This window comes from Delphinus delphis, chromosome X (genome assembly GCF_949987515.2).
Source record: "Delphinus delphis chromosome X, mDelDel1.2, whole genome shotgun sequence".
Classification (NCBI taxonomy): Eukaryota; Metazoa; Chordata; class Mammalia; order Artiodactyla; family Delphinidae; genus Delphinus; species Delphinus delphis.
In genome coordinates this window covers 12,949,578-12,962,355 of record NC_082704.1, presented here as the reverse complement: position 1 = coordinate 12,962,355, position 12,778 = coordinate 12,949,578, and the positions used below count along the sequence as shown (strand labels likewise).

The 12,778-nt window shown below is 42.0% G+C and overlaps 2 protein-coding genes across 2 annotated transcripts in view; both read left to right on the top strand.

Annotated features, from left to right (window-relative positions):
- Window positions 1–12,778, top strand: part of LOC132418498 (N-alpha-acetyltransferase 11-like) — a 581,283-nt gene that overhangs the window by 116,702 nt on the left and 451,803 nt on the right. The gene's annotated exons all lie outside the window — the stretch shown is intronic.
- ADGRG4 (adhesion G protein-coupled receptor G4) overlaps window positions 1–12,778 on the top strand; it is a 73,365-nt gene that overhangs the window by 40,611 nt on the left and 19,976 nt on the right. Inside the window, 6 exon segments of the mRNA XM_069540375.1 lie at window positions 1,430–1,551; window positions 4,064–4,332; window positions 7,487–7,565; window positions 10,635–10,665; window positions 10,823–10,891; window positions 10,894–11,080. Of these exon segments, the coding sequence (XP_069396476.1) occupies window positions 1,430–1,551; window positions 4,064–4,332; window positions 7,487–7,565; window positions 10,635–10,665; window positions 10,823–10,891; window positions 10,894–11,080 (757 nt within the window).

The window sequence follows — 12,778 nt, the reverse complement described above, 5'->3', positions numbered from 1 at the left end:
ATTAAAATATTAAATTGTAATAGATATCGTCTAATTGCACTGTAGGGAAGTGCATATTTTTTTAGTGCTTGTGGTACTTAACCAAACAAGAGTTATCTGATCAATTCGCATATCCAGGCTTAGAGCCTCGGAGTCACTGTTAACCTTTCTATCTCCTTCGTTTCCTGTGGTCCTCCCTAACATCAGGACTTGATGCGTTTTCCTTCAAAATGGCTCTCAAATGTGTTTCCTTCTTCTCTACCCACCCTTGAGCACTTTGTTAGTTCTCCTAAATTACTTTATTGTACATAGTATATACTAGGATCTGAATGTGTTGTGTATGAGTTGTTTCTTCTACTAATGGTAAACTCCTTGAGGGCTGAGAGTCTGTTTTATATTTTTCTTTCTTTTTACCATATCTATTCAACAAATAAGAGGTGCTCCACTGATAATTATTGAACTTTAAGAATTTTGTTTACTCCCCTGCAAATTGGTTAGAACATTATGGCATGAGTCAAAAGACCAGGGCCCACAGTCTAGCTCTGTCACTAACTATCTCTGTGATCTTGGTCAGGTTATTTCACTTGTTTGGACCTTACATTTGTCTTCTGAAATGTGAAAGATTGGAATAGACCAGGGTTTCTTAACCTCAGCACTATTGCTCTTCTGGGACAAATAACTCTCTGTTGTGGGTGCCGTTTTGTGCATTCTAGGATGTTTAGCAGCATTCCTGGCCTCTACCCACTAGATGCCAGTAGCACCCTCTCTAGTTGTGACAACCAAAAATGTCTCCAGACGTTGCTACCTGTCCCTGGGCAGGGGCAAAATTGTGTCCAGTTGAGAACTACCAGAGTAGACCAGCACTTCTTAACCTTTTATGAGTCACGAAGCTCCATTACCATCTGATGAAAGCTATGGACCGTCTTCCCAGTATGATGCATACCATTCAAATAATTTTGCATACCATTTCAGGTCTTTTATGGTCCTCAGGTTAAGAAATTACTGGTTTATGTGATCTCTAAGGTCCATTTTGTCACTTAATTTTATGAAAATTATTTAAGGTCTAAGGGAAAGGTACATTTTTTGATGTTCTGTGCAGTGTTTTGGGACGCTCAGTACAGATAATAATTCACTTTGTATCCCAAATTCACATCTATTAGTTTGGTTATATTTGAAGTGTGAAACATGTTAATGACAATAAAACCAAGGACTAAATATTCTTCCAGTACTGTTGATGGGTCTCCATGCCCTATACACAGTAAGTTGCACTAGGCATACTCAACCAACAATATACAGTGTTATCATATATCCATGTACATACTCTGGTTTTGTAAGAGCTTTAACAGAGATGCTGTGCATCCTGGGAACCTCCTGTTAGTGAGCACTGGAAGTGTTTTACCATAAACTTGCCCTGGCAAATGTATAAAATACAACACATTGCATTCCCTAGGATTTATCCAGGTCTGCAGTGGATGCAGTGAATGAACGGATATTAGTGCTTATAACATACACCGGATGTGGAATCTCCTCCATTTTCCTGGGAGTTGCAATAGTGACATACATAGCTTTTCAGTAAGCTGGTAGAGTCTCACTCTAAATTTAATTTGGTTTGATGGATGCTACTGGCATTGTAACCTTGTTAATTTCATGTTAGTTTCACAAAAAGTTTCTTATCACAATAGGGAGAGGCCAGATGCATTAGATTATGAAGTGGGCAGGTTAAAAACAAAACAAAACAACCAAGGCTTCTCTGAAAAAGAAAAAAGATTGTAATTAAATTTTAAGAAAGCAAGAGCTGGGATAGGGAGGGTGGGAGGGAGATGCAAGAGGGAGGAGATATGGGGATATATGTATATGTATAGCTGATTTACTTTGTTATAAAGCAGAAACTAACACACCATTGTAAAAGAATTATACTCCAATAAAGATGTTTAAAAAAATCTAATGAATCAGAATTACTCAAATAAATAAATAAAAAAGCAAGAGGGTTGAGATAGGAGAAGGTTTCTCTAACAGGATACAAAAACACTAACCATAAAAGAAAAAGTTGACAAATCAGACTTCATTAAAATTAAGAACTTCTTTTCATCAAAAGATACCATGAAAATAGTGAAAAGGCAAACCACAGATTGGGAGAAGATATTCACAATGCATATATCTGACGAAGGATTTGTATGCAGAATATATAAAAACTACAGAGCAAAAGGCAAAAGAAAGACAATACAGTTAAAAATGGGCAAAAGAGGGCTTCCCTGGTGGTGCAGTGGTTGAGAGTCTGCCTGCTGATGCAGGGGACACGGGTTCGTGCCCTGGTCCTGGAAGATCCCACATGCCGTGGAGTGGCTGGGCCCATGGGCCATGGCCGCTGAGCCTGCGCGTCCAGAGCCTGTGCTCCGCAACGGGAGAGGCCACAACAGTGAGAGGCCCGTGTACCACAAAAAAAAAAAAAAAAAAAAAAAATGGGCAAAAGACTTGAACAAGCACCTCACAAAAGAAGATATCCATGTCTAGTCCTAACCTCTACCCAAATGGCTAACAAGCATACAACAAGGTTCTCAAAATCATTACTCATCAGAAAAATGCTAATCAAAACCACAATTATACTTTTATGCCCCCACCAGAATGGTTAAAATTGAAAATACTGGAAATAGCAAGGATCAACAACGATATGGAAAACTACAAATGGCACAGACACTTTGGAAAATTCTTTGGCAGTACTTACTAAAGATAAATATCCATCAGCTGTTGACCCAGAAATTTCACTGTTAGGGAGAGATGATTGTATATGTCCACGGAAAGATATATACAAGAATATTCACTGCAGCTTCACTTATAGTGGCCCCAAATTGGAAACAACCCCAATGTACATTAACAGTTGACTAGTTGAATAACTTGTAGTATATTCATAAAATAGAATGCTTCACAGCAGTAAAAATGAATAAACTACCATTGGCCTTTGAACAACATGCGTTTGTTGTTCAAACAAACTGTTAGAGTTCGCTGATATACAGATTTTTTCAATAGTGAATACTATGGGGACTGCATGATTCTGGGCTGGTTGAATCCGAGGATACAGAACCGTGAATAAGGAGGAGGGACAACTACAAGTTATAAGCGGATTTTCGACTGCTCGGAGGGTCAGTGCCCCTAACTCCCAAGGTTCAACTATACTTCTACATAATATAATGTAATATCTAAATCTCATAGACAGAGAGTTGAGCAAAGGAAGCAAGAAAAAGAAGAGAACGTGCTGTATGGTTCCATTTATTTGAAGTTTCAAGTACAGGCAAAACTAAACCTATGCGGATAGAAGTGAAACTGTTGGTTACCTCTAGTGGAGGGTACTTAATGGGAGAAGGAATGAAGGAGCCTTCTGAGACGCTGAAAATACTCTACCTCTTGATCTGTGTGGGGGTTCCACGGGTGTATTCATTTGTAAAGATTCAGTGAGTTGCATTCTTAGGACTTGTGTACTTACCCCAATTTAAAAAACCCACGTACACACAAAATGAAAATTGCAAAATTTAAATCAATAGACATATAATAGAAATGAAAAAGAATCAAGGGGAAAGTTTTTTTTTAATTTGGAAAATACAGGATCAGTTTTCACAAGTACAATTGTGATCACTTAGTGAAACGTAAGGTCATATTTCCATGATGCTAAATGTCTGGATCTTTGGAAATACCCAAGTAGCTACTTGAAATGGTTTCCATAAGTCATCCCGCTATTTGGTCACATGTAGATCCAGCCTTGAGTCTGCTGAAGGAGTGGTGGGAGAACTGTAGTATCCAGGAAACTCTTTCCTTCCTTCTCTTCGAAAGAGAAAAAGAAACAGAAAAAAGGGGACTGCTTAGCTGAGAGAAGCTATTATAATTCCTGTCAGTGAAGGTCACCATGTTTAGAATACTTTGACTCTACCTGGAAAGAGAGTGGGGGACTCGAAAATTCAGTACATATAAGATAATATGGATAATTTAATTTTAATAGGCAGTTCTTTTATTCTTTCACTTATTATGCAGATAAAACATGGCGATGCTTAATCAAAAACAGAGACCCTACCTAACATTGTGCCTTTTCCTTTAGCAAACTTCGAAAAGATCATCCTTCCAAAATCCTGATCAACCTGTGCACAGCACTACTGATGCTAAACCTGGTATTTCTGGTCAATTCCTGGTCATCATCATTTCAGAAATCGGGCCTTTGTATCACAGCCGCTGTGGCACTTCATTACTTCCTGCTCGTTTCTTTGACTTGGATGGGTCTGGAGGCAGTCCACATGTATTTTGCTCTAGTCAAAGTCTTCAACATATACATTCCAAATTATATTCTTAAATTTTGTCTGTTCGGTTGGGGTAAGTATATCTGCCATGGTCCTTGATGTCTTTGTTTCAAGCCTGTGTCTGTCTAATTCTAGCTCCATTAGACAAATTATTTGGGACCAAATGCTGTTACTATCATAGGTAAGGAGTTAAGGATTGCTTCACTGGTATTTGGGTGGACATTTCCTTTTCTGTCTGTATTGCTCTATAAATTCAACTTTTAACCTCTATGGTGAGGAATCGGTCCACACATATTTACTGAGCACCTGCTTGTGTGCTGTGCTAAATGCTGGATCTACAGTAGTGAACCTGTCAGCTTTTATCCTTCCCTTTACTCAAGTTACAATCCCAGCAAATACACACGGATACAACAGCCAACACTGAGGTAGCGCTCCACGTGCCTGACGCGGTTTGAAGTGTCTCGTTTAGTCTAAGTGTCTCATACTCATTTAATCTTCACAATACCTCTCTGGGAAAGGTTTCATCATTGTTCCCATTTAAGAGATGAGAATGCTGAGGCACAAAGAGATTAGGTAATTTGCCAGAGTTTACACAGCTAGTAAGTGGCAGAACTGGGATTTGAACCAGGGGGTCTGTCTCCATAGTTTGGACTTTGACCTCTAGGATCCAGTCATACTGTTTAAGGGCCAGGGAAAAGACTTGCAAGATGTGAGAGGGTGCTGGCTCAGACACGCCCCCATTCACACCACGCCTCATGACTGTCACCGTTCTGCTGCCCTATAGAAGAAGCCAGGTAGGAACTCAGCATGAGCAGTTCCTAATTTAAATGTCATTTCATTGGTTGGCTTTCCTGCATTTCTAACTGACATGGACAGCTCAGCCCTTCCCCACCCCTTGCCTATTCAAACCGGCTTTGAGGTTCAGAAAATGTGTTGGATCCATAAGGGATGTGTATTAAGTGAGATGCATAGGATACCCGGGAAGATAGATTTTATCTTCCACTGCCTTGGTGAAGACAGTAGCTTTGCAATTAGCTACTCATCCTTTTAATGAGTTCATTAACGTAGTACATGCTTTCTTTGGCTACACGGTTAGTGCTATTAGCCATGGTAATGTGGGGAGCAGAGACGGGCAAATGCTAAACAAAGCATGATCTAAGAAGTGGTTTGAGTATAGTTTGGAACCCGTCAGAAATACAAAGCCAAAAGCAGTCAGAACACTCCCTTTTGTGCCTGGCAACCCTCACCTCGAGTCAACTGGAAGATTGAAAGATGTTGTGGAAGAGGCTTCATGAATAACCCAGAAGGCGGATATCCCACATCTGGCTAACTGTGCAGGGGCTGGGAATAGCACTCGTTCCCCCGGCATCACTCATTCTCGGCTTCCTCGTCCGACCCTTCTTCCTTCACCTGCTCCTTCGTGTTGGTATTCCCCAGGGCTGGCTTCTCATCTCCTTGATCTGCACATTCCACACATGCTTTCTGGGGTGCAGGGGGGAGGCAGGCAAGGCTAAGGCTTGGTAATTGGAGGCAGGAAAAACTTGAGGAGTGTCAAGTACACACCCAAGCCAAGGCCAAGCCATGGTGAAGGCCTGACCGGCTCAACCAGTAAAGATACAACGAGCCGCTTTCACACTCAGTTGATGACTTACGTAGACGGTGAAAAGACAAGTAGCTAAAGCTGCCAGCTCCCAGGTCCTTTCTCCCCACACTATAAAGAATGACACCCAAACCAGAGAGAGCAGGTGGCTGCCACACGAGTCGCAGGATTCCCTGCTGCTGACGAGCCAGCTCTCAGGTGAAGCTATGTGGTTTCTACTGTGCAGCTCTGTTCTGAGGGCGCACCCTGCCTCAGAGCCCAGGAGGCGATGAGAAGCTGCATCATGACAGCCTTCTGGGGAGAAGAGTAGGAGATGGCCTCGGAGCCCCTCCTCACAGGCCTGCCTCGTCTTCTCGAATTCGTGGAGGATCACAAGGCATTCCACCCAAACTCAGATGAGTCGTGGTACAAGCCTTTGCCTCCTTGGTCTCTGGCTCCCTGCAAGGTCGGCCAGGGAGCCACTGCAGAGCTGGCCCGCTACAGGGAGTCTCAGAGCGTTTAAATATTAGACAGATGCAATCAACTGTTAGGAAAATAAATATTAGTCTCTGTTTGTGTTTGAAGTTCTGTCTTCCTAATGCCAAAACAACCTGTTGAAAAGGTTTCATTCCTTTATTTAAATCCCTGTCGAAGACAGTAGATATATTTGTCCACATTTTTTAATAACCAGTAGGCATCTTTTTTGGTTTAATTAGCAAAGTGTTAACACAGCTTGGGGACTGTCTCACGACTTTCTTCCTAAATGCGAGACCTCCCTCCATCCCTCCCTTCCGGCCCCAAACTAGTATTTTTTTCATCTGCATCGTGCTGGGCCCTGTGCCTGGTGTGCCACACACAGAGCAGAAGGGACTGTCCTGTTAATCACAGGATAGGACGATGGAGGATTTCTTAAGATGCTTGGCACTCTGGGGTTTGAAACAGCTTTGGAAAGTATCTTACAAAACCCCTAAAATGTGTGCAGGTGTTATGCTCCTAGTTTAGGAGAAATACATTGTGAGAAAGAAAGAAGTCTTCTAAGTTTTGCAAATGTACAGGTAATTGGATTTTTAAACCCTGTGTCTATACTCATGTCACGTTTGACCACTTGGACTGAACTGATTGCTTTATTATACTTGGGCTGAATTGACTGATCGTTAACTGGTCGATCTAGTCAAAATGTCAAACTAGTAACGAGCGTGGAAACGGCTCCCCTGTCAGAAAAGCACTGAAGGCTGCAGCTGATTGCCTGTGCCCTTCCTCCAAGGTGGCCTAGACAAAAAGAGACCGGGAACTAAGGGGCAGTGTTGAAAGAGAGACACATTGGCAGCCAATCCTCCGAGAAGAAATGCTTTATGCGAACTTGCATTCCCATGAACTAGATGTGCCAAGTTGATTTTTGGCACTTGTGCTATTTTTAATAACCAGTGGGTGTTGTACTGAAGCCATTGGCATGCTGTTTAGCAGATTAGAGAACTCCTAGAAATGTTTAACCTGGAAGAATTCACAAACATTTTGCAAACAATGGTATTTTGATGCCCACACATCTGTGGCTCATTTAAAGTGTCTCAATGTATCAGTGCCAACAGTCATTGATCGGGAGCTCTCCCACTTCCTAATGGGATGCCTTTGGCTTGCTTTCTCACTCTAGGAATCCCAGCGATTGTGGTGGTGATTATACTGGGTGTGAAAAAAGATCTGTATGGGACTCTGAGCTCAACGACTCCATTGTAAGTACCAGCATGTCTGCTTCTCCAGTGGTAATGCTCTTGGCCATCAGGGTATGGTGAGGTGCTCCCTGGCCTGGGGCTTGGTCTTGACACTGGCTTCAGGGAGGAAATTGGTCTCAGCCTTTTTACCCTAACAAAGTCATGCGTGCACTGATATAATGGTTAGGTGTCTGCGCTCAGTATGACCTTGGTCAATCAACTTACTTTACCTCTTCCTTCCATTTCCTCCTCTGGGAAACGGGGATAATAATGTTTGCTCTCAGTGTTGGGTGCAGATTAAAATGACACCATGTATGTAAAGTGCTCAGCATGTGGCCTGTCCCATCGGTGATACATATCTGGTAGCGATTATTAATTAATGAATAGTTTATTTATCTATTTATTTATTTAATTTTTTGACTGGTAAAGAGCCCTCAAATTTATTAAATGGGGCTATAATAATGATGTAAATACAATGCAAGAAAACATAATAAATAAAAGAAATCAGCATTATAGACATCTGGCAGCTATCATGATTAGAAAGCTTGCAGAACTTAGGAGTTGGAACGGCCACTATAACGAAATACTGAAACGGGTTGGAAAACGTTTCTGTATTTCAACGACAAAGGTCTCCCCTGAAGAAGACTCCACCACTTTCCTCTGTAAATTGGCTCAGCTTTGTTGTCCTGTGGTTGTACTTTTCTTTCTTGCTTTTTCTTTGCTCTTTTTGATATATAAAGCCCATCTCTTTGGTTCTCTCAACCACAGGTGCCAGAGAGTAGCTATTCAAGTCGCTCTACCTCTCCAGAACCTTCTTTTACAGACCTGTAGATAGTTACCATGCAGTCCTTCAGACTGCACAACCTCACTTTACACTTTGGATTGTTTTTTACTTACCCGTATCCATTCTCTGTATCATAGCCTCTCAAGTTCTTTTTCACTATAGAGTTCCTCTCCCACTGGACTGGAATCAAATGCACAAGGTCTTGCCCTCCAAACTTCTTCATCTTTCATATTGAGATGACAGTTTCCAGAGGGTCAAAATTATATTACCCCTGCCAGCAGATGCCTTGTAATTATAATTGCTCCTTATCCTTTCTCTTTCTCCCTTTTCTCTTCCCTTCCTTTTCATCTCCTCCTCCATCCTCCCTCCTTGCTTGTTTTGTGACTTAAAGGGTCCCCAGTGTGTATCTAATGGTGATTCTTCTTCAAAGATCAAAAGCAAAAGCAAAACCGGAACAAAACCAACTCCACTCCCCCTGAAAAAGCCCTTTCATGTGTGAATTGGTCAGTAAGAGGCAGACTGCTCTAAGAGCTTTTAAAAAATAATTATATTTTGAAGGAGTAATACATGCACACGGTAGAAAATTCAAAAGTACAAAAGGGTAGAGGATGAAAAGTGAAGTCCACTCCCAACACCAAGCTTCCCAGTTTCCGTCCCTTGATGCAACTCTTATTGCCAACAATCGAATTTGTGTAGATATTCTCTTGTACACTTCGTCACCCAAATAGTAGATATACACTGCTTCATACTTAACAGTATGTCTTGGAGATGATTCTCTAACCAAATATATAGCGCCGCCTTTTTAAAAGAGTTTTCTATAGCCTCTTTTAAGGCTGAAGATGATATTCAGGGAAACTTAAGTTTTTCTGGTTTTTTTTTTATTTTGACCACGAAGTTGAATGTCTTTATTGTTGTAAGCCACAGACACTTTGCAATGAATGCCCAATTCATTGCACTTCAGATTGGCTAATAAGCATGTGCAGGAATGCAGCAGCAATATTTATTAAATCTAAAATCTTTTTGAAAATTTATTTTTTAAAAATATTTATTTATTCATTTTGGCTGTGCTGGGTCTTAGTTGCAGCACGCGGGAATCTTTAGTTCCAGCATGTGGACTTCTTAGTTGCAGCACGCATGCGGGATCTAGTTCCCCGACCAGGGCTCAAACCGGGGCCCCCTGCATTGGGAGCGTGGAGTCTTACCCACTGGACCACCAGGGAAGTCCTGAAAATTTATTTTATTGAAGTAAAGTTGATTTACAGTGTTGTGTTCATTTCTGGTGTATGGCAAAGTGATTCAGTTATACATATATATAATAGTTTGCATTCGCTAATCCCAAACTCCCAATCCATCCCTCCCCCATCCCCCATCCCCCTTGGCAACTACAAATCTGGGGAACCCTAAGTATTAGATTCTATTAGGGAAATTAAATGCTTTACCCCTACTCCCTTGAGACCCACACAAACACACACACAAACTCACATACAGATGAAAGTATCCACACCAACGTGAACAATATGACCACAGGGGATATTCCTAGCTCTGGAGAAGAGGTCTCAGCTAAGTTGACACACAGTTAAATTAGTGAAGCTTGTCTATGTTCAAAAATCACAGGTAATGCATGTAGTAATTAGAAATGTTATGAGATGAAGTATCTGTTCCTATAAATCACTGCATAATTCTTCTTTAATAGAAACTGTAAAGCCATTAATCAATCCAGTGACCAGTGTTGCCTTTTGGAATTCAAACCTGTAGCTGTGGTGCGGGGTTGAAAATAAACATCATATTTGAAAGCAATACAGTTAGAGCTGTCTTCTTTTTGTTGAATTTTCATTAACTCTGATGATCTCATTGCTATTTGATATAGCAGTCCAAAAAGCCAGTCATTACCCGTGTCCTTTCACTGTGAAATTTATCATGCGAAGCAGAATTTATCCTGCAAATACAAGCTCAGGTGTAAGCCACTTCGGGGGGAATTACATAATGTGTTTTTCTGCTATTGAGGAAGAGAATAGCCTCCCAGGGAATTGGACTGAGAGGTTTCTGCATGTGTAGGGCAGAAATATCCTCTAGGATTTTTAACTTGACGCTGGGAAGAACCCTGGACTGGGGCTCAGGAGACTGGGGTTCTGGTGCCAGCTCTGTCTGCAGTGAGCATGAGAGAACTCTGTCGAGTTGGTTTACACTCTAGGCCTAGGTGTTCTCGTGTGAAATGAAACTGACTCAGTGATCATCAGAGTAGCATTAAAAATAGGAGTTCATGTTCCTCTACCTCACAATGGCCTTCTCTCCTTGGTCTCTTCCAGTTGTTGGATTAAAGATGATCCTATCTTTTACATCGGTCCGGGAGGATCCCACGTGCCGCGGAGCTGCCGGGCCCGTGAGCCATGGCCGCTGAGCCTGCGCGTCCGGAGCCTGTGCTCCGCAACGGGAGAGGCCACAACAGTGAGAGGCCCCCGTACCACACAAAAAAAGAGATGATCCTGTCTTTTACATCTCAGTGGTGGCTGATTTTTGCCTCATATTTCTCATGAATCTCTCCACGTTCTGCACTGTTCTTTTGCTCAACCGAATTCCATGAAATCCCAAAGCCAGAAGACTCGACGGAAGATGATGCTGCATGACCTCAAAGGCACAACCAGCCTGACATTCTCACTTGGCCTCACCTGGGGGTTTGCCTTTTTTGCCTGGGGAGCTGTGAGGATCCTTTTCTTGTATCTTTTTGCCATTTTTAACACTCTGCCAGGTACCTGTTGCTTCTCTGTACTTTCTCTGGCTAGCTAAACCTCCATCAAGGTTTTTGCTGCTTTGGAAAATCTTACCTTTAGTATTCAGTATTTTTTCAAAGGAGGAAAAAATAATCCAAGGGGCCTCTGCTGTCAATGACTGACAGGCAGCCACTAGAAACATTGGCTAGATAACTGTTAGGGCTTCATTAAACGAGACCACTCTCTCTTACTCAGGGATGTAGAGAGAAATCCAGATAGCTAACTCAACTGCAGCTAGTTGGCCATGTCTCTATCGAACACTGATAGGCAGTACACCCTACAGTATTCATTATATCAACACATTGTGCTCGTAAGTGTACAGATTCACACCTGTGTTGACATTTTGAAGTACATAATCCCATGGAACATAGCAATTACTGGACAGTAGAAACATTAAACTGCTGACGCCATAGACTCTGGCTGCATCAGATATCCTCATATTGTGGGAAGGAGCCAGGTTAGGAAATTGTAGAGCCATAGAGGATTGAACGTGGAGAGCAAAGAGCAGTGGGCCACGGCAAGAAGCCAAGGTTCTGGTCTTGGTTTTGCTACAAATCAGTCTTGAAAACGTCACCACAGCTGGTTGAATTAGGTGACCCTAAACGAATGACTCTATAGCTCTTTAGTCTCCTGTCTGTTTTCTGGTGAAAGGAACAAAGGATTAATGAAGTTATTCAATGGTAGGCCAAAGATGGCATGAGGAGTAAAAGGTAGGGCTCTGGTTAATACACTTCTGAGTAATTGCTGCTGTTCATTATAATCTGAATTCTTATAATCTGCTTATCTGAACATCTTGGCAGGAAGAGGCATGCAGAATGATTTCCTGGGCGTCTCAAAGTCCACCCCATGCTCTTATCCTCAAGTGTGGGCCAGCTCATTTGGGGTACTGGGGCAGGCTGTGAGTCGACTTGGGCAGTCCATTGAGTTAAGGTCTCCCTTATTGCTCTTAACTACTTATTCATTCAATAAACCCTTTTACCAGAGTACAGGGAACTGGTGGTCCCATAGGGTGCTTCAGCAAGAAAGAGTTCTATGGTCAAAGAAATTAGGGAAATGCACAAAACTACCCCTCCCCATTCTTGAAATGACACAATGTTCACTAGCATGGTACAAGTTCTGAGAAATTCTGCTGGGGGAAAATAACTTTAAAAATTTGTTTTAAATGGAACATTTTTTAAAACCTCAGAGTCCTTTGTTATTGTGGTTGTTAACCCCTGAGGAACCTTGGGAAATATGAGCTGCTCTGCAGTTAATATAGGCCAGGCATTGGCAAAGTGCTGCAGGGCGGGGGGAAAAATCCAAAATAAAGTATACTCTTTGACGGCAAGTCCTGTGATTCAAGAAACCATCTCATTTTAGAGCAATGCGGTGTATCAATTGGAACTTTTGTCCCACTGGATTCCACCAACCTTACACGGCCAATTCTGATTGGAATATAAAGAGACACAAGATATGTTGTTCTCCGTCTGTGTGCCGTCTTTATTCCTTCTGACACTAGGGCCAGAATTTTTAGGAGCTCTCCACACTACTGTCGTGTGGTTTCCTTTGAGGCTACCAGTGCTTGGTTGTATCTTAGATCGTCAACCGAGGGCCCGGTGATGGTTCTGCACTTTACCTCTTGACCTTACCTGGCCTCCACTGAGGTAGCCTGGTCTCAGTAACATGATGCTTTGAGAACGAAG